We start from the raw sequence: 26,306 nt of genomic DNA on the forward strand, positions 1-26,306 counted from the left end.
AAACTACGTAAACCCTCGCACCCTAAATTCACCCTTCTAGTAACTGATGCCTTAAACATACCGCACTCAACCCTTGCACGCATATTGGGAAGCTAATTTACGACACATTTAGTCAATTAATTTTTCTAAGAACGAAGAAATATCTTGGAATAGTTTAGACCGTAGTCTTTCTACCCCTAATTCACCCTTTCGGCAATCAACATTTGAAGCTTCAACCCTCAATCCCCCGATTTATATTAAAAGGGAAGTACAACATGAACTTACATAATAAAGATATGTAAGTATCTGCGAGCTTCCGAAAATTATGTGAATTTTCCACCCCAAAATTCGTCCCTACTGTAAATTAGATGTACAACACCGCCCCGCAACCAGCTGATTTACATTAAAAAGAGGAGAACCCAGCCGAAATTTACATGACATAAATAATATTAGTATCAACAAACTTTCCAAAATAATACAAACTGCCAACTTTGCACCCCAAACTCACCCCTTTGGGTAACTTGTGTACAAGAGGGGAACCTCGAACCCTTGCTTACAGAATACGTGTAGACAAGAAAATATTATCAGAGCGCAGGGAGTGTCTTAGAATAATCTTAACTGTCAATTTTGCACCTCAAAATCACCCTTTCAATAGTTGATATCTTTATCATCAAGCCTCGGCGCCCTGATTCAGAAAATAAAGGAAAGCTAACTTAAATTTATTTAACGTATTTAATAGAAATGTATTAGCAAACCTGGTCTAAGTCGATTTTATAAAAATACGTCGGCATGCAGAAATATTCCGGAATGATTGTAAATGTTCACTTTGCCCACGATCAATCGGTCATTAACCCTCGACCATTCCATTCACATCGAAAAGGGAAGCCGGACCTTTATTGACTGAAATCAGCATTCGTGAATATTTCACAGTAATTTAAAATACTCACCTTACACCCCAAATTTACTTCAGCAGTAACTAATACACGTCAGTCATTAACCCTGGACCTTTAAATTTATAAGGAAATGGAGTTCTAGCTTAAATCTATTGACAAAAATAAATCAATACTCATCAATATTTCGAAATTATTTTAAATATTAACTATGCACTCCGAATTCACCCCTTCAGTAATTATCACCTTGGTCAACAACCCTTAATTTACATTAGAAAGAAAATCTAGCCAAAATCTATTTATTGAATACATAGGAGCATGTAGACATAAGCAGAAGTGTAACTTAATATTTAAATTAAAATTAAAAAAATTAAAATTTTGAGATTTAAATAATTGAAACTTTGTAATACAAATTCAATTCTTTAGTAATTGATATATTGGAACTCAAGTTCCAACCCTTTAATTTACATTATCCTAAATTTATTCACTAAGTATACATATGTATATCAGCGCAAATAGTATTCTAAATCTTTTCGTCCCTCTCTAAAACCCAAATGAAAAATAACATTTTATTTGCATAATAAATATTTTTTTTATCATTTGCAATAATAAATAAATAATTTGTCGAATTATTTGAATGATTTTTTAATGAAATAAAAAATTTTATTATTACTAGCAATATAAAATATCAATTCAATTTGCAATCTTTTTTTTTCACTACACCCCGAACCCTCCATTTCATACGCCATCCACCAAGCTCCATAAAAACCCGTCCACCTAACCTAAACCTTCGACCCTAAAATCCGCAAGAAAAAAAATCGTGACCACTTCCGTCTGCGAGAAATCTTTGCTATCGATGGGCGAACGACTTTTCCAACGGAATTTTTCGGGGACCGAGCGATCTCAGCGACTCTGCGAGATATCTGGAAGCGGCTTACGCAAAAGATCGGCATCGTTCGTTGCCCGGAGCACGAAGGCCAGGAAAATATTTTTCTGGCGTCGATTTTCACGGTCGGGGCACGATCCTCCAATTCATTTCACTGGGTTAGGTCGCGGAGGCTTGAGACTGCATTCTTCCAGTTCACCCACCTCCCCATTTTTTCGTCGACGAAATAAGGGACCCGATAGGAGCCGCGCCAGAAATGGCGGTTAGAGTGTGCGATGGGATCGGCGAGAGTGTGGAGGGGAGAATTTTTGTATTCCGACGTTTGCACGTTCCTTCGACAGATGACACCCGACGCCACACGTCGCACTTTTCGCTCAAAGAGTTGGCCACAATCCACAACTTCGTGCGACTTTTATGAAAATCGGTGTTTTCATGTTTTCGAGGTTTCCTGAATTTGAATGCGCTGTCGATACGAAATGCGACACCAGACGCTATCGAGGTACACAAGCATTGTTTCGAACTTATTTTTCGTAGATGTTAATTTTAGTTGAACATTTTATTTTGAACACTTCATTTTAAACATATTGGTTGTGAATACTTTATTTTACACATTTTAGTTGAACATTTTATTTTAAGCATGTTTATCGAACAGTTTGTTTGAACATTTAATCTAAACATTTTAGTTGTACATTTTACTTTATATATTTTCATTGACCAAGTACTTATTTTTTGTGGATGTCAATATTTTTCTATTTTAGCTACAATATTTGCCTACGATTTTTGACTACAATTATATGATTGGAATATAAAATTTCATACGACGATCTTCGTGTTAAGTAATTTTTGTATTTAATTGTGATAAAAATGTTTACTTAACCAATTTTTTTTAAATAATATTATAGGTCACGTAGTACAAATATATTGTCTAAAGTAGTAATAAAGAATATTATCAGTTATGAACAATATGATTATAGACAATGTAATAAGAAAAACATAATCAATTATAAATATTGTTTAAATTATTGTTACATATGTATTGTTAACTAGGGATATGTCTTTTTCTATCGCTCCATTGTGTGGTTTTCGTATGTACAACAGATCCGACGTCCATTTTTTCGTTTTTTTTTCGTAATCCGCTTGATATTTGTATCTGAAAAAAAGATACTACTCCTGAGGACTACTCCTGTTTCCAGCACACTTTTATACAACACTCTGTATATTGTTACCGATATTCTTGTAGAGCATCGAAAGACAAATGCAACGAGTATAATGAATATATACAGTGACTCGCATTAATATTCGGACACGATATTGATACAAGAACAATTGCTCCTTTTTATTGTTTATGATAGTATTATTGAATCAATTGTTTTCTCATACAAAGTAAGTAGAAACATAAATTTTGTTTATTTATTGCACATGTTCTTTTGTATAATAAGCGATGAACAAGATTGTGAGGAAATTTAACGTCACAAAAATATTCGGACAGTGAATGAATTACATTAATTTTATATAAAATGAAAATCTTTTTAATCACGTTATCATAATATTAATATTTTGTCGGTTGACCCTTTTGTTTTATTACTTCATGTAATCGCTTGGGCATGTTACAGATGACTTTATTTAAATAATCCGACGAAATTCGTTTCCATTCGTCTAACAAACGTTGTTTTATCTTTGTTGTTGTCTTTGTAAGTATTGTACGAATTTTGTGGTCCAGTTGATCCCATAAATTTTTAATTGGATTTAAATCAGGCGATTGAGGAGAAGGATGCAGTACTTTTGGACAATTGTTTAACAAATATTCCTGTACAATTCTGACCTTGTGTTTAGGATCACTGTCCTAATAAAACTTAAAACTGTACGTACACCCATATTTATAACACTTGTAATTAAATTTTCTTTAAAAAATGTCCAAATATTTCATTTTATCCATAATACCATCGATAAAAACTAGTTCACCTATACCTACGGACTGTCCGATTATTTTTGTGACGTTAAATTTCGTCACTATCTTGTTTATCGCTTATTATACAAAAGGACATGTGCAATAAATAAACAAAATTTATGTTTCTACTTACTTTAAGGAGTGCTTTATTATATGAGAAAACAATTGATTCAATAATATTGTTGCGAATTACTGCATTTCTTTCGCGTCGCGGCATTTTATTTACAATAAAGTACATAAACTATAATACAACTCAATTCAATTATGTTTGAGATCTTTGGACCGCTCGACGGTCCGATCCCGACTCTTCGATTGTCCGTTGATAACACACCTCCGTGGCAACCCCTCTCTTCTATTATTCTTTAAGGAGGTGTTCACAACAGGGCTGTTTCACATTACAGCCACTTGATTTGGACAAGTCGCCGTAACAATATTATCATAAACATTAAAAAAGAGATATAATTCTTGTAACAATATCGTGTCCGAAACATTAAGTAATCAACTTTCAAACGCAAACATATCGAGGTTAAACAATCGAAAGTATTCAATCATTATACTTGTTGGATTCGTTTCTTCGCCCTTCATCAAAACACGTACGATTCTATTTAAAATTAAACGAAAATAATTTATCAAAAATATTTAAGTTCCTCTGCTTTCAGACGCTACTATCTCAGGATTAAATGACCACAATACTACTCGTCTTATCATGCTCTTGTTACGAGCCGAGGGCCAGGCAGTTTGGGTGGCCGGAGGTTGCATGTAATTGGAATTTTTGGATGAGGTGCGTAGACCAGCCGATGTTTATTTCGACACGGGTAGCTACCTTTAAAATTAGGATAAGGTGTTTGGAGAAATTGATATTAGGGTTAGAAAAGAAATAAAGATATACCTCGAGCGGTTAAGATATATCTTGGTGGGTTATACCAACTACTGGTTTGAAACAGGAGGTGGAAATGATTAAACTTGAAACCAAAGAAAACTGGTAAAAACTAAATTATTACGCGTTGGGTTTTACAACTGTAAGTAAGTTTTCGCGGAAGAAGAATTGAAACTCGATGTTACTAATGTTTCCGCGTCGACGAATGACTCGAAACTAGCCCAATTCCCGGTCGCGTTTGGGCCCTTTATATAGTCAGTTTTTCTGTGGAAAAATGGTAGTGGGGATGATCCTATGTGGTCCGACTCCAGAAATGTTCGTCGTCGTACTCTCTCGGAGGTACTCGACTCGCGATATACAAATGAATCCCCGGCTGGCTGGCGCCAGCCTGGCGTATGCCTTCAGGAGGGAATATAAAAAATTCGTGGGAAGATTCTCCGTACGTTACACTCTAAAAGGCTCTTGAAAGCAAGCTACGAAATTCTTTTATTTCCGAATACCATAATCTGCGAAGCTTCAGAAAATCGGGTCTGCTTTATTCTACGTCCACCGAGATGGATATCCGGCGATCGTAATCCGCCGTTCGCAGAAGTCAGGAGACCAGAAACATAAAAACAACCGTGTCGCTGAAATTTCGCAACTCCATGTATCGGATTAACCGTCGGAAGACGGTTTCGATGGTCGCGGGCAACGTCTTACGACCGTTAGTCTATACGTACTCCGAATATCGTTCTCCGGCAAATTTTTTTTTTGGGGGGGGGATAGTACTGCTATGCTCCATAAGGTACGGAAGAAAGCGGTGGAGGGGGACGGAACTAAAGGAAACCAGAAATCCTGCTGGATGATTGGCTTCTATCTTCAGTACGATCGGGTCGCGCCGTTTATTTACAACACAGAGGCAACCTTTAGCGAACACCAACGACGACCCCCCACCCCACCCCGATCCAGCACCTAAAGGTGTCGGTGATGCAGCCACGTAGTGTTTGCACTCGTGGTTGGAGTGGCGAAAGCGACGATTCGTTACCGGGAAACACGCGAGTGTCGATCGAGTTTTCCTTCTTCGGTTTCGGCGGCGCTGTTGGTGCGGCGAGTTTATTGGAAATTTGTGGCGACGGCGGGGAATATCAATTTTGGTGGGACGTGACTGGGAACAGGTTTTTGGCAGCGTTAAAAGGAACGCATTGAAATTGCGTATCGCTTCTAACGGTTAAGATTCGAATTAAAAAATGCGATCAATTACGAAGAATATTATTTTTGGTTTATGGACCGTCGAGGTCATTTCAACCCGTGGCGTTTGGATCATTGCTTAACACGTTCGCCCGCAGCATAAAGAACGTCATATTAATGTTCTGAATATAATTATTTAAAATTATAGCACATAGCATGATATTTAGAGAATTGATGCCTTCACTTTGGCGGCATTTTCATCATGTCGCGTAAGATGATACAATGTATTTAATGCAATAAATACAATAAATATAACTATGCTGATAGCGAACGTAACATAATTTAATTACTCAGCTTTTGGCAATTATGTAAAATACTAGAAATAGTATTTAATGTAATTATATTATATATAATGTACAGTTTTTAGTATGATATACAGTATAAATGTATTTAATTATACTATATAATACACGATATAATAATTTAGTATAATATACAGTATAATATATATATACATAATTATAATTATATATTATAAAATATAAAAAATGTTAATTTAATAATATTTTATTAATTATATATATATATTTATATATAAAATATATATAATTAATAATATTATCAAATTTACATTTTTTATATTTTTTTATTGCTGCAGCATTTAATACATTATTACCGTATTAAATTATGCATTAACCTAATAAGAATGGTTTAGTTAAAAAGAACAATATGAGACAATTTTAAACAATATCATATGAAAATATAACATTGAGCATCATATATCCCATAAATTTAATATAAAATTCGTATCGATGTCATTATAATTCCGTTCAATATTATTGGAGCTTTAATACCTGAACAAAAAATATTATTTAATAGCATGAGAGTTGAAGTTCTGTACAAAAAATATTATTAAATTATTATTATATATGTTATTATATATATTAAAATATTATATTCTCGAACTTAAAATTCATATTATCCTAACATTAATTAGTGTCGTTAAAATTCAAATTGCTGTTAAATTGACATAAACTAATATGATGAGAGGTATTATTGTTTCCTGTTGTCGAAATATAAATTTCTTATAAGCTAATATTGATTTCGTGAGAGACTGGATGTGGTTTGTGGTGAGTGGACGGTGACAAGGTGACTATGTACATATAATATTATACGATATTGGCTGTAATGTAATTAGAACTCGCCATTTGTGATTGTGATTGGAGTATGATGAATATTGTAATGCAACTGTAATTACATGCTATTAGGAGAAGATGATTGATTAAAACCATCAACCCAATTATATGTATATTAAATATAGAAAATAGTATAATACACACACAATAATTTTTTTTTTGTTAAGTTACACAATTTTGCTTCGTGTAATGCTTAAAAGTGTAAAATGATGATAACGATAATTTTATCATTTATAATATTGTTTGTTATATTCCCCGCCTATTTTATATCTTCTACACTTTCTAAAATTTTTGGTATTTCTATATTTGATCATTGGTAATTAGTTATTAATTTTATTTGTTATTTATATTAGTACTACCACGATTTACAGCGGGTATTTTTTATAGTTTTCCCCCAGTTTACATATCTTACAATTTTTAAATTTCTAGTACTTGTATATTTGACTATTGCATTTTCTGTAGACTCTATATTTTTCGTAATCACAACTTACACCGGTCTTTTTTTATAGTTTTCCCCTATTTTGCATCTTTCATAATTTTTAAATTTTTAGTTCTTGTGTATTTGACTATTCCATTTACGTAGTTTCTATATTTTAGTGTTTCTATATTCGCCAGTTGCATTTTAGTGGTTTCTATGGCTTTAGTATTTCTATATTTGATTATTACATTCGTGCAGTTTTTATATTTTTAATATTTCTTTATTTATTATGTATACTCTATTTATATTGTTTATACATATAGCCAAATATAAAAATACTAAAATGTAGAAGCTACATGAATTCAAAAATTCAGTAAATTTTATATTTGTTGTATATTAATAATCTATATTATAATATAATAATATAATAAATATAATATATATAGTAATATATAATAAATAGTATCCATATTTGAATATATCTACATTTGATTACTGAATTTATATAGTTTCTACATTTTACTATCTTTATATTTGATTATTGTATTTCGTCAAGTTTCTAATATTTCTATCATTTTCTTCTTAATTGTATTTTGCATGTATCGGAATTCTTCCATGTATTACAACGATTCTTACAATCATTGAGCTTCTGCTGTGATTTTTTAATGTATAGTATTTCTACAGTCGACGACATTTATCATTTGATGGATCGTGCGAAATCATTCGGCTCGAATTCACATTTAACTAAACTCGAATAGCGGAATTATGTTTGATGCGAGATTTTCGCGGAAAATTTTGCGAAACTCTCAACGGTATTGATCGACGAGAAAGAGAATGATCGACTTTCGAGTTCACGTCGTATTTGTTGCATAGGGGATTATGGATTTGATGGATTGATAATGAGCCAGCTATCAGCGCAAGGATTATTTCGTACTGGTTTCGTGAATGTTTGATAAGCTTCGATTAGGCCACTGATTTTACATGTCTATATAAAATATACATTTGTTGTTGTAATAATCTCTGTGCAATTCGTCAGGAGAAATTCATTATCGAACGTATTCTCCTTTTAATAATTGGGAACCATTTTAATGAAATTTGTTCATAATAATAATAATAATTATTATTATTTCCTCTGCAGTTCGATGAAAATTAACGAGAGAAAATCACCTTCTATAAACAAATACAACCGCGTATTATTCTTACGATTATTTCAACATTCATATAAATTGAATTTATGTGTAATGATAATTAAATATTACATTGGTTGAAGTTACGTGAAAATCAAGAACAGAAAACATTTTCCATAAATAAATATATTTATTTTAATTATAATATTTATTTTAGTTACGAACTTATATGAAATAATTATTAAAACCTATTTTCAAAGAAGTTTCATGAAGATCGTGGAGAATAAAATCATTACTAATAAATGGATATGTACACGTACATTTTTGTTAAAGATTGTCTCAATGTTTATTTAATTTTCAAATCATTCATAATTGATAATTATTTCATTGGTAATTAAGTAGAAATCTTCAGAATTAAAGTTTTCTTGTACATATATACATAAATATAAAGTTAAAAAAATTGTGTCTAAAAATATAGCAGTAATTTTCTTTCGAAAAGAAAACTTTCGAAATCATAATTAATATTGCTTGGTCATCTCTCGGCTCGCTAATGTGCTTCAATAATCAAACACAGCTATAATTCCGAAGAGTTCCATGCCATAATTATCACGTTCGAAAATTCAATTATTGTATAATATGAGAATCAATTCTATTTAGTATTTCACGAAACCGAAATATGGATGTATATAAATTCCATAATTGATATACAAGGAAATTCATTTATTTAATAACGAGAAAGCTACGTATTTAGTGTATCACGAATGAAAACAATAATTGAAACAATTTTTAATTAGTTATATAATATTTTCGGGATTATTTTTATTAAAATTGTATAATTGATATAACTGCGGAATCGAATGATGCGAGAGAAGTGAAAATCAATGTATTCAATGATCGGCTGATGATTGAGAAGTGAGAGGCGATTGAGATTGTTATTTACATATGTCGAGAATATAGTGCGTGAAATTAGCGTAAATATTCGCGTGTATATTTTAATTTTTTGTACAATCAATTGACAATATAAATTGATGAAATTTGATTATCAACAGTATACAACAACTCTGAAAATTCTTCGACATTTTGCTTTTATTGAAATTCCTTAATAACATATCATTTAATATCATCGAAATTCAAATTGCTGTAAATTTTCGCATTAGCATTGCTGAAATTAAAATTCGTATTAATCTAACATTAACTGGTGTCGTTCAAATTGTAATTGCTATAAAATTAACATAAGCTATGTGGTCTGGCTAGAACTTACTATTGTTATAATTTATATTATTTACCATTATAAATTGATAAAATATGATTATCAACAATGTTGAACAATATAAAATTCTTATGATATTTCAATTTTTATTTTAAATTTCGTTCGAAGAATCGCTGTTCCTGTCAACAACCAAACTTCGTCTGAGGAATAATTACCCTTCCACAAAATTCAACTATTCCGATCCCTTCATTATAAAGTTTTTAATATTCGTATAGCCTCGGGCTATTTATAAATTCCTCGGAGAAAAAATTTTACAGATTCTCCGACGTAATTAACCCCTTGAAATACGATTTCTTTCATTGTCATGTTGATTAGCATACTCTGTCGTTAATAAATTCTACACGAGACAGAAAATTTATATTTGTTACATTATATGACTGCATTGTTTTAAATGACAACATATTCAATTTTTATTGTAACATATTTTTGAACATTTAGTACATATCGAATATATATCATTCGAGCAAGGAGGGGATAGTTTTACCCTTAAAAATATAAACGAAGGAAAGAAATTCAATTTTTTAATATCTTTAAATTTTTATCTTAAATTTTTTTAATATCTGGTGCAATTTTAAAAATATGGAAGTTCTATCTCAAAGAAAATAAAAAGGGGTGCAAAATCTAATTTTCGCTGGAAGTAATTTCTTAATATCCAATAAAATTGTAGAAATAATTATGCAGAGAGGGAAACATCTACAAGATACCACATTCATTCAGGGGGTAGTTTCGTACTACGAAAAATAAAAAGGGATGAAACATTTAATTTTCACTGCAAATATTTTATTAATATACGGTAAAATTTTAGAAATAAACATGGAGATAGGTAATATCTAGATATCGTTATTAAGGCGGTAGTTTCACCCTGAAGAAAGTAAGGAAGGCATGAAAAATTTAATTTATGTTATAAACAGCTTTTTAATGTCATGAGAATTTTGATAACATATACAAAAATAGGGTAACATCTACATATCGCAATTAAAAAGGGGCTGTTCCGCTCTAAAATAAAATAGGTAAAGGGGATAAAAAGTTCAAATTTTATTATACGCATTATTTTAATACCTGATAAATTTGCAAAATATACAAGAAAATGGGATAACATCAGGATGTCGTTGTTAAAGGGGCAGTTTCACCGTGCAGAAAATAAAAAGGGGATGAAAATTTTTTGTTCAGGAGCAATTAAAATTATGAAATAAAATTGTCCGACATTCATAATTTCGACATAAAAATCATCGAAAAATCGTAAATTATCCGTCGCGACGCGTGCTCACGAGCCAGAATCAGCGTAATCGTTTAACTCCTGCGAAATTTGCCCTAATCGCGATCATCTGAAGCTGTAGTGACTCCGTGTCATTGTTACAAGTGCGCCAACGATATTTCACCAAATTCTGATTCGCTGGATCAACCGAAACTTGCTGGACCAATTGAATTTCGGCGGCCGGGGGTGGCCAGCCGCCTTCGTAAAGGTCGCGCGAACATGATAATCACATTTCCGACTCAGCGCGAATATTTTTGGCTCTACGCACGGCCGGCACTACACCATAAATCGCACGAAACGAAAAATGGTTCGATGGAACTCGAGCGATAAGCGAAAATGAAACTTTGTTGGTCATTTTTCAAATTCGCGTGCTTCTGATAAGTTCGAAATGTTTCTCCGGCGTATGAAATCACCGTGATTCTGTGGAACGAAGTATTCCCTTTCCAACGAATCCAAGAACGTTGATCTGCGATACTTTGTTGCAAATTTATAGCAGTTTTGAAAAAAAGTATACAAGATTAATGTGATTTCTGAGGTCGTGGAATTCTAGGCGAACATTTTTCGAAATTCAGAATACCATAACTTCGTTAAAAAATATCGTAGGGTGGTGTTTTTCTACTCATTTTAGAAGTCCAATTTCCCAGTTTCGTAGCATCTTAATTCTCCTGTTTTATAAATTTTATTTCGTTAATACCCTGCACTGTAAATAAAAATGGTTCCGTCCTGTCGATTTCTCATATTCGCATAGATCTGAGTGGTTCAAAAAATTGTTTGGCAAACGCAATCACAATTATTTTAACGAACGAAGTCTCCCCTTTCGAATGAGCCCGAAAGTATTGATCTATGATTTTTGTTTGCCATCGTATAGCACCTTGGATTCTCTTCCGAATGAAATTCTGAAATTCAAAATACCGTAACTTTGTTAACAAAAAAAACTGTAGAATGGTGTTCTTAGATACATTTCAAAGGGTGAAATCTTCGCTTTCGCGCCGTTTGGATTATTTAGTATTAGTGCCCGATCGCGAGTGCCTGATCTCCGTTCCTTCATGAAGTGGCTGAAACGACGAGAAACCTGGCAGAAAAGTATAAATTTCATTGTTTTGTTTCTACACTTTTCATTGATAAGTGTTACATCGACGAGATTGCATAGCGAATATATTTTAGCCAATTGGTGTTATTTCAATCATTTCGATGATAATTTTAATGACAATAATTTCAAGGATAATAATTTCAAAGATAATAATTTCGAGAATTATATTTCCAAAGACAACAATTTCGGAGACAACACTTTCTAGAATAACAATTACAAAGATAGTAATTTCTAGGATAACAATTTCAAAAATAATAATTTCTAGAATAATTTCTGGGATAATTTCGAAGGTAATAATTTCGAAGATAGTAATTTCGAAGATAATGATTTCGAAGATATCAATGTCGAAGATAACAATTTTGAAGATAACAATTTCGAAAATGATAATTTCAGAATTAATAATTTCAAAGATGATAATTTCGAAGATAATAATTGACAATTTCGGTCGAAATTATAGAAATCCTGTTAAATACAAGCAAATACTAAATAAAATATAATTTTCTTGACATTGCGATATCTTCTGAACCGTCGATTAGTTCTTTATTTTCTTGGCTACAACAGTGAAGTCACGATGCTCCTTCCCTATTCTCTTGCGGAACGATACGTCACTATAACGAAAGCCCCTGTAATTAATCCTTTCCAAGACCTTTAAGCGGCACCTCCTCGCGATGATCTGCGCGTAATTGGAAGTCATGATTGCAGTCACTAACTTCGGTATGCTCAGAAAATTATGGATCACGCTATTAATTCCAGTGTCAGATATCGGTACTTTCACTTGCTGTCCATTATTCAGCGCATTGGCAACCTCCACGGACACGGACACTAAGCCCTCGCCAATTTTTCGCTGCTGCATCTCCGGCAGCGTAGCCAGGAACATCAACTCCATAATACAATCAATATTATAATATTTGAATAAATTTATCTTGCTGTGTATAGCAATCAGAAAATCTACGTAGCCCCTGGCCCGGTGATGTACGCAATTATCCTTGAATCTTTCAAGCCAACTCTTTTGGCAAGGTCGCCAGAGGACCGGGCGATGTCGACGAAACGGTGGGCGCCCACACGGACGTCGCGGGTTAGTTACAGGATCTCTCGGCATCGGATGATCTCTCAATATCTTAATTTTATTGAGAACAACACCAACAACTTCCCCAGTCTTGACGTCGACTGCAACAATGCTGACACCGTCTTTAGCAATTTCCACACAGAGCTCCTCGAGCGCTCTGACGCTACAAGGCGCCGATATCAGATTTACGGCTTTGCAGATGCTCTCGTTGGGGAAAAAGCTTTTCCTTATTACTTGTAATGCTCCCTCCAAAGTATCCTCCGTCAGAGACTCGAACTCGATTTCTCCACCTTCTATGGAGCCCCACTCAATGCAGGATTCAGTATTAGTTCTGGAACTGAACGAAAAGAAACAATTAATTAGTATGCACGTAATATTAAACGGTATATTAAACGACGGAAGCTTTAATCGAATCAAGTTTCCAGAAACGTTTGGAGATACAGTAATGTCTCCCTAACTGACGCTCGGATTACGCACAGAAATGGACAATCTGGGAAGAGGAGACACGATTACTCGAGCCTCGCGGCTCGTTTTTATAGTTATCGGTGAATCGACAACTTTGTAGACGACTCGTTTTTATAAGCGAATAGATTGGAAATATCTATACGCCAGGATTAAACACATTTTTCCGTTCCGAAAAACTTGCAATTTCTCGATCCATCCGTTTCGAATGGCACGATGTTTCAATGCGCATACTTCTAAATTCATAATTTCGAAATTATCTGGTTTCTGTAGTTTCTGATTTTTAAGATTCCAATTCCAATTCAAATCAAATTGACGGTTTTTAAATTCTCTGATTTATAAATTTACAATTTCGAAGTCAGCTGATTTCTATATGATCAAATTTTTAAGATTTCAATTTCTAAATTCTTTGATTTATAAATTCACGATTTTTCAGTTTTCTGAAATTTTAATTGTTATCAACTGGTTTCTAAATGTTCTAGTTCTTACCGTTTCGATTTCTGAATTGTTTGATTTCTGCATTTACGCTTTTTAAGATTTCCGACTCTTAAATTTACAAATTTTTAAATCATCTGCTTCCCAAATTTTCTAAATCTTATCATTTTAATTTCTAAATTCTTTGATTTACAAATTCACGATTTTTAAGTTCTCCGATTTCTATATATATAAATGTACATTTTTTAAATTATCTAGTATTTAAATTTTCTAATTTTCAAGATTTCAATTTACAAATTTGAATAATCGTATCTCCTCTTCCCGACTTGTCCATCTTCGTGCACTATCCGAGCGTCAATTAGGGAGAATTCTCCGTATCCGGCCAAAATAGAGGTTGACTCATATCTCGATGAAAAATATATTTTATTTATAAATATTTAAATTCGTAAAAATAAATTGTCTTTCTTATACCCGACACACGGAAAACATTAGTCAAAACAAGTGACTGAAGAATGTTCGCGGAAGAATATAGCAAAAATGTACGTACCATTCCATTTTAGTTCACTAAGAAATTCTCACTATACTTCACTGGGAAAATTAACTGAGAAAATTCGCCGAGGTCTTCGCACTGATCACTGCTGCACTGATCACAGAATGAGTGTTTCCGTTGACATCGGCAGGGTATTTATACTGTCCTTGCTAAAGGACAGAACGTCCTAATCAGCAAAGACGAACAATGACAAAAGGATACTACCCGAAAAAAAATGCGCCAGGTATGAAAACGTCTCCCGTGGAAAACCATTAGCCACCGCGGCCGGCTATCAGGTAAGCACGTGTACCTGCGATGACCGGTCGTGTCATACGGATTTTACAAGGATCGGTTCGTTCGGTTAAATTAAAAGAAAAAGAAAAGCGGCGGATTAGGCCGAGCTAGTGGAAATGAGTCAATTGAAGGAACCATCGTAAACAGGCTCGCACCGAGCCTTGATGAAAATTATGATTTGCAAGGGAAAGCAGAACCTACGGGGACTAATTAGGGCCTGGTTATTTACAGTACCTTTGTTATTGGATATATTTACAGGGTGAAGTTATCGAAAACATGTTCCTACAAAAGTTGTTTAGCATGAAAGGGGGCATTCGATGGTATGAAGAATTTTCCTGCAGGTATAGTGATGCGGGAGATATCCAAGTGGAATTAATGTTTTCAAATGTCATCTTTGTATAGCGATGCCGAGAGATCTGTTACATACGAAAAATATAAGGATATGAAACAGTTATTACATTATGTAACGCCTGTGCATCATGACTATTTCAAAACACCGCCACATAAAGAGAGTAAATAAATAATAACAATATCTTATTTTAAGTTTAACAATATATAAATATATTTAACGTTCAAAATAAGAAACGAGACTCCTATTTTATTTATTGTAATTATTAATAAACAAAATTATATGGATTAATAGAAAATATATTTCGAATGATATTTAAAATTTCATAATTGAAATTAAATGATTATTACAATTGATTAATTATGAAAATGATGTAAGTCCATTTAAAGCCAGCAAACATGTATTACTTTGGTTAAATTACATATTGATAAATTAGTAGTATTTTATTTTTTTATACATAATATAACAGCTGTCTGTTGAAACGAACAACGTGATATTATTTCATGTAGTAAAATGATATAAATGCAATGCATATGCGACAAATGAACGCAAGTCGCTAGCTGAAATCTACACATGCATTCAACTGTGCACTAGCAAAAGTCCAGAAAAGCTGTTATTGAAATTAATTTCTCAATGCCATAAATAAAGTTTTTATTTTCAAATAAAACTTTTTTTAATAATCGCTCTATTTGTCATAGCGTGTCATAGCGTATTTGGGATTTCAATTTTGTATCGCGCCTCGGGCACCAGTACGCATTAATCCGCCAATGCTTGGGAGGGCTCTTTATTTCGCCCTTGCTGAAGAACAGAGAACTCGTATTCGTCAAGGACGAACAATGCCGGCGAAAAAGATGCCGGGCGTGAAAATGCCTCGCGAATACAACCCTTGGTCGCCGAGACCGGCCATCAGCTATATGTATACAGTGAGTCCCACTGACATTCGAACACTTCTCAAGGCGCAATTTTAACTTTTTTAAAATTAGAGTAGACGATTTGAATTTTTTTTTAGATCATAGAGGGACCTGTATAATAGACAATGTTTCAATTTTGCTATTACATGCTTGGAATGACAAAAGAAAGTAAAAGTCTCTCGTTGTTTAACTTTCTTATCTGAGGAAGCTATTTTTGATCACTTTTAGGCTAATTTTGCCGATTTTGCCGATTTTTCGAACTTCGAGATATTTAACTAATGAATGTTTAATAAAATATTTATAAATAATTTCAATATATATCATTAGTTAATTATATTTATTAATAATGATAAAATCTATAAATTTCGAATACTTCTTTTGAAATATGAAGGTTAATTATTTAAAAATAAAAAAGGATGTTTATATTATGAAATCTAACGAAAATGTAAAAAATGCGTCTTGTTGATCTCGGTAAGTTATACGCATGCTGAAAATTTCATTGAAATCGTTTAACGCAATGGTAAGTTACAAACGTTAAAAGATTGTAAAAATTGCAAATTTCTCACACTTCTTGATAAAAAGTGCGATTTTTGCGATCATTAATTATTTACAGCTCGTACGAAGGTCAACCGATTTCAGTGAAATTTTTAGCATGTACATAACTTATCGTTATCTAAATAATAAATGTATAATTATAATTATTAATATTATACAAATAATAAATTAAATCTTTTAAAATAAAAAAAACACCATTTTCAAAATAAACCAATGAGAAACGATTAAGATTTCCGAATGATTCAATTTGTATTGCGCTTGTCCTCCCGATGATGAATTGTAGACAATATCGATCTATCCGTGCGAAGCAGTATTTTTGTGAAAACGTTACTCTCCCTTATACATTTTAGTATTTTACAGTATTATATATCGTCCGCATCTGTTCACCAAAAGTCTAGTCGCAGGCGAGTTTTCGTCGAGTCCCTCATTTCAAGAAATATATTTCGCTACCAATATTTTAGGGCATCGTTGGTCAGAATTAAAATTTTTCGTTGAAGATTGTCTCAATTTTTGTTTCATTATCAATTAATTAATAATTGATGATTATTTCATTGGAAATTCCATAGAAATCTTTAGAATACAAATTTTATTTTACATATAAATAAATATAAATTTGAAATGATTATGTCTAAAAATATAGCAGCAATTTTCTTTCAAAAAGAATGCTTTCGTTGCCTCGCGGCTCGTTTTTATAGTTGGTGGCAATCGTTAACTATAAAAACGAACCGCAAAGCTCGAATAATTGTATCTCCTCTTCCCAAATTGTCCATTTTTGTTTCTAAGGCTGAGCATCAATTAGGGAGAATTTACTGTACACATAACAATTCCATACTTGATATATAAGGAAATTCATTTATTTAATAATAAGAAAGCTATGTATTTAATGTATCAAGAATGAAAAAAATAATTGAAATAATTTTTAATTATTTATTTAATATTTTCGGGGTTATTATTATTAAAATTGTATAATTGGTATAACTGCGGAATCGAATGATGCGTGAGCAGTGAAAATCAATGTATTCGATGATCGGATGATGAATGAGAAGTGAGAGGCGATTGAAATTGTTATTTACATATATAGAATTTTGAGCGTGAAATTAGCGTAAATATTCGCGTGTATATTTTAATCTTTTGTATAACCATTGACAATATAAATTTATGAAATTTGATTATCAACAGTATACAACAATTCTGAAATTTCTTCGACATTTTGTTTTTATTGAAAATTCCTTAATAACATATTATTTAATATCATCGAAATTGAAATTGCTGTCAATTTTCGCATTAGCATTGCTGAAATTAACATTCGTATTAATTACTATAAAATTAACACATAAGCTATGTAGTCCGGCTAGAATTTACTATTGTTATAATTTATAGTATTTACTATTATAAATCGATAAAATATGATTATCAACAATATTGAACAATTATAATTAACAACACCGAAAGTTTTTCGACGGCTCGATTTTTATTTCGAACATCATGAATTTCACTGGTAAATCGATATATGTATAGCTGTGTAAACAGAATTCGTGCACAATCTGAGCGTCAATTAGGGTGGATTTACTGCACCGTACGGTAAATTGCACGGGAGACCGAGCGGCCGGGCACGGTCATTAGCCAAGAAAACGTAGATTGTTGCGTACATTGTTTTCTTGTTCATTTACAAGAATGCGTACAGTCCGCGGACCTTCCAGCGGATTGGGCAGAGGAAACGTTCACCCCTTAAGGTACCGTTACGTCCATTCACGATCGAAGAGAATACAAATAAGAATTTCTTGGTTAATCTCCCCCACCATTATTCACCCGTAATCAATAGACTAGAATGCCGTGCTGATGATGGGCAGAACATTGTCCGATGGGGGAGGGGGCAAGCAGAAATTAAAATCAGAAATTCTAGCATACCCAAATACGTGACATGAACGGTCGGTTCTTAGGACCGGTTGTAAAATTATAAGGACTTTCAAGGGGCCAGACCCAGGATCTCGACTTTGATACTTTTACGACCGGTCCTCGAGTTTATGGCACGCATTATATTATTATATATATATATTTAATGATAAAAGTTCTTTCTTTTTCACTTAAAAATCGATGTAAATATCGACATTAAGATGCGATCCTTTGCGATCATCGAGAACGAATCTTTAACCCAGGCACGGTTGTTCTAGTCGACGACTTTTCGAATTGTATTGTAAAAGTGTTTACATACCTCACTGATTAATATCTATACGATGGAACTTGAAAAATCGATGATTATATCGAGAAATAACGAATAGTATAAACAAATAGTTTTGTTGAATAGCATGTACAAAGCATCGAATCTGATCATCGATATCTTATAATATTCGTTTTAAAACATTGTTCGTATCACCCATATTTTTTAGATATTTCCACGTTTCCATATACATTCATAGTACATTGTATATTAAATTCTTCCCAATTTTCTTTCGGCTTCTAAAGAAAAATGGGCAATTTGGAAAAAGGAGATACGGTTATTCGAGCCTTGCAGCTCCTTTTTATAGATACCGATTGTCAGCAACTATAAAAACCAGTTGCAAGGCTCGATTAATCGTATCTTCTCTTCCCAAATTATCCATTTTTGTTTCTAAGCTGAGCATCAATTAGGGAGAATTTACTGTACACATAACAATTCCATACCTGATATATAAGGAAATTCATTTATTTAATAATAAGAAAGCTATGTATTGAGTGTGTTAAGAATGAAAAAAATAATTGAAATAATTTTTAATTATTTATTTAATATTTTCGGGATTATTTTTATTAAAATTGTATAATTAGTATAAATGCGGAAACGAATGATGCGTGATCAATGTATTCAATGATCGGATGATGAATGAGAAGTGAGAGGCGATTGAGATTGTTATTTACATATGTCGAGAATTTTCTGCGTAAAATTAGCGTAAATATTCGCTTGTATATTTCAAGTTTTTGTATAATCAATTGACAAAATAAATTGATGAAATTTGATTATCAACAGTATTGAACAACTCTGAAAATTCTTCGACATTTTGCTTTTATTGAAAATTCCTTAATAACATATAATTTAATATCATTTTTTTTAAACATGTAAAAAAATAAGGTAACATCTACATATCGCAATTAAAAAAGGGCTGTTCCGCTCTAAAAGAAAATAGGAAAAGGGGATAAAGAGTTCACGTTTTATTATACACATTATTTTAATATCTGATAAATTTGATGAATATACAAGAAAATAGAATAACATCAGGATGTCGTTGTTAAAGGGGCAGTTTCACAGTGCAGAAAATAAAAAGGAGAATATTTTGTCCAGGAGCAATTAAAATTATGAAATAAAATTGTCCGACATTCGTACCGGCGATTCTTGTCAACCAGCGCTAAAAATCATCGAAAAATCGTAAATTATCCGTCGCGACGCGTGCTCTTATTATCCGTTTTATTATCCGTCGACGACAAGCCAGAACTAGCGTAATCGTCTAACTCCTGCGAAATTTGCCCTAATCGCTATCATCTGAAGCTCTAGTGACTCCGTGTCATTGTTACAAGTGCGCCAACGATATTTCACCAAGTTCTGATTTGCTGGATCAACCGAAACTTGCTGGACCAATTGAATTTCGGCGGCTGGGGGTCGCGCGAACATGATAATCACATTTCCGATTCGGCGCGTATATTTTTGGCTCTGTGCACTGCCGGCACTACACCATAAATCGCACGAAACGAAAAATGGTTCGATGGAACTCGAGCGATAAGCGAAAATGGAACATTGTTGGTCGTTTTTCAAATTCACGTGCTTCTAATATGTTCGAAACGTTTCTCCGGCGTACGAAATCACCGTGATTCTGTGGAACGAAGTATTCCCTTTCCAACGAGTCCAAGAACATTGATCTGCGATATTTTGTTGCCAATTCATGGCAGTTTTGAAAAAAAGTGTCCAAGGTTAGTGTGATTTCTGAGGTCGTGGAATTCTAGGCGAACATTTTTTAGGGTGGTGTTCTTCGACTCATTTTAAAAGTCCAAGTTTCCAGTTTCGTAGCATCTTAATTCTTCTGTTTAATAAATTTTATTTCGTTAATACCCTGCACTGTAAATACAAATGTTTCCGTCTTGACGATTTCTCATATTCGCATACGTCTGAGTGGTTCAAAAAATTGTTTAGTTCACAATTATTTTAACGAACGAAGTCTCCCCTTTCGAATGAGCCCGAAAATATTGATCTATGATTTTTGTTTGCCATCGTATAGCACCTTGGATTCTCTTCCGAATGAAATCCTGAAATTCAAAATATCGTAACTTTGTTAACAAAAAAAACTATAAAATGGTGTCCTTAGATACATTTCAAAGGGTGAAATCTTAGCTTTCGCGCCGTTTGGATTATTCAGTATTAGTGCCTTTGTATCTTTAAGACCCCCCATTCTAAGTAGAGATGGTAATTTTTTGGTTATTTTCAAATTCACATTTCTCTCATAATTTAAACTTTTCATAGCGATTGAAATGACTATGATCTGATAGAATGAAGTCTCCTCTTTCCATTGGGACCAAAAACAGTGATCTACTAGCTTTCCTTGCCATTTTCTGCCATTTTACACCATTTTATGCTACTTTATCCCATTTTATGCAATTTTAGGCAATTTTATGCTATTTTATACCATTTGATGCCATTTTCTGTGTACGGAAATTATTCAAAATTCAAGCAATGGATTTTCAAAAACATGTAATTCGCTATCCTCTCTACAATGATTGCAACTCTGTTACATAACGAATGTATTAGAGGCTGAGCAAAGCCGCTAATAGGATTCACGTCTGCATGCAATTCTGTTAAAGGGGTTTAATTGATTATTTTAGTTGCAGTCTGTTAATATCCGTTTTAACACGAGACCGCAAGCTTCTGTTAATCCATTAGATCGCGACGCGGATCGGAAATTACAGTGAGAACGCAGCAGTCAATCGGATGTGTGCACCACTTTGATTATTCCTCTATTGTAACTACATATCCGTATTTACAAACTTCCCTTTTTATTTATCATCGTATTATATTCATAAAATTCTGAACATTTCTTTATCGTTGCGTCAATATTTATTTTTAAAGAAATCGAAAACATACTGCAAAATTTGTTATCAATGAAGCAGACTGAGAATTTATTAATTGCTCAAGAATTTGTATACATTTGTCTACGACAAATGATACAAATTATTAACATTATATTTACAATGAATTATGAACAATTTTATTACAGCAACAATTGTTGACAATATATTTACAATGAATTACGAACAATTTTATCACAACAACAATTGTTAACAAGCCACAATTATTAATAGCGAGAACTTTGTATAATTATGATATTTGCATATTTTGAAAGCGTACGTTGCTAAACAGTAATTGTCGATTTTGGGTTAGCTTTCGTCACAGAGCATTTATTAGGCGATAAAGTCGTTCCAAATCCTGTTCTTTTAATAATAATCTACGAAAAGTAAGATCAATTGTTAATAATGGCAATAGAATTTTATAAATTTATGACGAAACATCATTATTCAAATGCAAAATGGTGGAATCATCGGAAGCCAAATTCGGTCATATTATAGAGTATTGTATTTGTATGTCGCGATCGACGTAGACAATTTGTATTTAACACAACCAAGCTGTGGATAATAACACAAGATAATAACAATAGCTAATAACGAAAAGAAAAGTGCTAATCGTGCGAACCGTTCGGTTTCCCTTTGGAGCGGCTTCGCGGATTGAATCCATTGAATCTAAATCGTCTAAACAAACTGCAGTCAACCGAATTGTTACTGCTAATCAAATCGGACGCACCAAAACCGCCGTCGCGCCGGTGTAAATGAAATTCAACGTGGCAGGCGAATTGGATTGGAATTATACGTTTCTAATTCCGCGTGTACGCGGGACATTACCAAGGTTCGATTAACCGCTGGCTAGTTCGAACGTGAAAACGACAAACCTCCAGACAGTGTTAATAACGGCGTCGTTTAAACCACTCTACAATAATCCATAGATCGCCGATTGGAATACAAACTGTTCCGAAATAACAATCAAGATATCGCATTTCAAAAATCGAAACATTTAGGTACCATAATCTGAAAAATTAAAAATTACAAATTCGAAAATCGAAGAATTTAGAAATCGGAATCTCAAAAATTAAAACATTTAGGAATCAGATGACTTCAAAATTCTAAATTTAAAAATCAAATGACATAAAAATCGTGAATTTAAAAATCAAAGAATTTATAAATTGCAATCTTAAAAATCAAATAACATAAAAATCGAAGAATTTATAAATTGAAATCTTAAAAATCAGGAAATTTAGAAACCAAATTATTTCAAAGTTGTTAATTTAGATATCAGAAGACTTAAAAATCGTGAATTTATAAATCGGACAATTCAGAAATTGAAATCTTAAAAATCGGAAACTACAGAAACCAGATAATTTCGAAATTGTGAATTTAGAAGTATGCGCATTGAAACATCGTACCTTTCAAAACGGCTGGATCGAGAAACTGCAAGTTTCTCGGAAAGGAAGAATGTGTTTAATCCCGGCGTATAAATATTTCCAATTTGTTTCTACGGCGGCATCGTTCCGCTGATATTTCACAGAAAAAGATGTTGGTTCCGAAGGAACGGACGCGACTTATTCATCACGACCATGAATAATAATCAGAAAAGAATAATTGCGATTCCGTGCGAACTTTATGAATTCCGGAATTCTCGGCGATTTGCTTTATTTATTTTACGTCGGCGTTGCGCCGCAACAATGCAAATGTTGATGCAAATGCGCGAGTGCCTGATCTCCGTTCCTTCATGAAGTGGCTTAAACGACGAGTAACCAGGCAGAAAAGTATAAATTTCATTGTTTTATTTCTACACTTTTCATTGATAAGTCGATTGATAAATCGACGAGATTCCAATAGCAATGCATAGCGAATATATTTTGGTCAATTGGTGTTATTTTAATCATTTCGATGATAATTCTAAAGATAATAATTTGAAGGATAATAATTTCAAGGATAATAATTTCAAGGATAATAATTTCAAGGATAATAATTTCGAGATCTATATTTCCAAAGATAACAATTTCGGAGATAACACTTTATAGAATAACAATTTCAAAGATAATAATTTCTAGGATAACAATTTCAAAGATAATTATTTCTAGGATCACTTCGAAGATAATAATTTCGAAGATAATAATGTCGAAGATGATCACAATGTCGAAGATAACAATTTCGAAGATGATAAGTTCAAAATTAATAATTCCAAAGATAATTTCGAGGATAATAATTCACAACTTCGGTCAAAATTATATTATCGTAATCGTGCTAAACACACGTAAATACTAAATAAAATATAATTTTCTTGATATCGCGATATCTTGTTTAAGAATCGTACAAGTTCTTTATTTTCTTGACTACTACAGTGAAGTCACGATGCTCATCCCCGATTCTCTCGCGGAACGGTACGTTATCCCAGCCAAAGTTCCTGTAATTGATCCTTTTAAAGACCTTAAAGCGGCACCTCCTCGCGATGATCTGCGCGTAATTGCAAGTCATGACGGCAGTCACTAACTTCGGTACGCCCAGGTAATGACGGATTATACTATCACCTCCAGTATCGGCTAATGGTACTTTCACATCTTCTCCACTACCCAGCGCATTGGCAACATCCACGGACAAGCACACTAAGCTCTCGCCAATATTTTGCTGCTGCATCTCCGGCAGCGTAGCCAGGAACATACACTCCATAATACAATCAACATCATAATATTCGAATAAATTTATCTGGTCGTTTATAGCAATCATCAAATCTAGGTAGGCATTGGCCGTGTGATGTTCACAATCTTCTCTGAAGCTCTCAAGCCAAGTCATTTCAGGAGGATGCCTGATGATCGGGGGAAGTCGATCGTACGGTGGTTGCCCCCACAACCACCGCGGGTCAATTTCATCTCTTTTTATTTTCTTAATTTTATTGAGAACGACACCAACAACTTTCTGAGTCTTGACTTCGATTGCGACAAGGCTGACACCGTCTCTAGTAACTGCCAAACACACCTCCTCGAGCGCTTTGACGCTACAAGGATCCGATAACAGATTTATGCCTTTGCAGATGCTCTCGTTGGGGAAAAAGCTTTTCCTTATTACTTCTAATGCTCCCTCCAAAGTATTCTCCGTCAGAGACTCGAACTCGATTTCTCCACCATTTATGGAGCCCCACTGAATGCAGGATTCAGTTGTAGTTCTGGAACTGAACGAAAAGAAACAATTAATTAGTATGCACGTATCTTGCAGCTTCTGATGGCGTGTGGTATAGTAATATTAAACGGTATATTAAACGACGGAAGCTTTAATCGAATCAAGTTTGCAGAAACGTTTGGAGATACAGTAATGTCTCCCTAACTGACGCTCGGATTACGCACAGAAATGGACAATCTGGGAAGAGGAGACACGATTACTCGAGCCTCGCTGCTCGTTTTTATAGTTATCGGTGAATCGACAACTTTGTAGACGACTCGTTTTTATAAGCGAATAAATTGGAAATATTTATACGCCAGGATTAAACACACTTTTCCGTTCCGAGAAACTTGCAATTTCTCGATCCAACCGTTTCGAATGGCACGATGTTTCAATGCGCATACTTCTAAATTCATAATTTCGAAATTATCTGGTTTCTGTACTTTCTGATTTTTAAGATTCCAATTTCTGAATCGTCCGATTTTCAAATTGACGGTTTTTAAATTCTCTGATTTATAAATTTACAATTTCGAAGTTAGCTGATTTCTATATGATCTAATTTTTAAGATTTCAATCTCTAAATTCTTTGATTTACAAATTCGCGATTTTTAAGTTCTCCGATTTCTAAATGTACATTTTTTAAATTATCAAGTATTTAAATGTTCTAATTTTCAAGATTTCAATTTACAAAAATTTGAATAATCGTATCTCCTCTTCCCGACTTGTCCATCTTCGTGCACTATCCGAGCATCAATTAGGGAGAATTCTCCGTATCCGGCCAAACTAGAGGTTGATTCGTGTCTCGATGAAAAATATATTTTATTTATAAATATGTAAATTCGTAAAAATAAATTGTTCTTTCTTATACCCGACACACGGAAAACATTAGTCAAAACAAGTGACTGAAGAATGTTCGCGGAAAAATATAGCAAAAATGTACGTACCATGCCATTTTAGTTCACTAAGAAATTGTCACTATGCTTCACTGGGAAAATTAACTGAGAAAATTCGCCGAAGTCTTCGCACTGATCACTGCTGTTTGCTGATTGCTGATTGTTGCTGCACTGATCACAGAATGAGTGTTTCCGTTGACATCGGCAGGCTATTTATACTGTCCTTGCTAAAGGACAGAACGTCCTAATCAGCAAGGACGAACAATGACAAAAGGATACTACCGGAAAAGATGCGCCAGGTATGAAAACGTCTCCCGTGGAAAACCATTAGCCACCGCTGCCGGCTATCAGGTAAGCACATGTACCTGCGATGACCGGTCGTGTCATACGGATTTTGCAAGGATTGGCTCGTTCGGTTAAATTAAAAAAAAAAAGAGAAGCGGCGGATTAGGCCGAGCCAGTGCA

The 26,306-nt window shown here is 33.4% G+C and overlaps 2 protein-coding genes across 2 annotated transcripts; both read right to left on the reverse strand.

Moving 5' to 3' along the window:
• Positions 1–28: 28 nt before the first annotated feature.
• Positions 29–14,709, reverse strand: LOC143262362 (uncharacterized). Its single transcript, XM_076528192.1, has 3 exons — positions 14,614–14,709; positions 12,814–13,506; positions 29–92 (listed from the first exon to the last, which is right to left on the reverse strand). The coding sequence occupies exons 1-3, from the start codon at positions 14,619–14,621 to the stop codon at positions 29–31; spliced, it is 765 nt and encodes a 254-aa protein (XP_076384307.1). The 5' UTR covers positions 14,622–14,709.
• Positions 14,710–18,871: 4,162 nt separating this feature from the next.
• On the reverse strand, positions 18,872–26,008 carry LOC143262363 (uncharacterized). The gene is made up of 3 exons (XM_076528193.1): positions 25,893–26,008; positions 24,555–24,961; positions 18,872–18,882 (listed from the first exon to the last, which is right to left on the reverse strand). Exons 1-3 carry the CDS (start codon positions 25,898–25,900, stop codon positions 18,872–18,874), a joined length of 426 nt encoding a protein of 141 aa, XP_076384308.1. The 5' UTR covers positions 25,901–26,008.
• Between the last annotated feature and the right edge of the window lie 298 nt (positions 26,009–26,306).

The sequence above is a fragment of the Megalopta genalis genome, unplaced genomic scaffold (genome assembly GCF_051020955.1).
Source record: "Megalopta genalis isolate 19385.01 unplaced genomic scaffold, iyMegGena1_principal scaffold0119, whole genome shotgun sequence".
In the NCBI taxonomy this organism is placed as follows: Eukaryota; Metazoa; Arthropoda; class Insecta; order Hymenoptera; family Halictidae; genus Megalopta; species Megalopta genalis.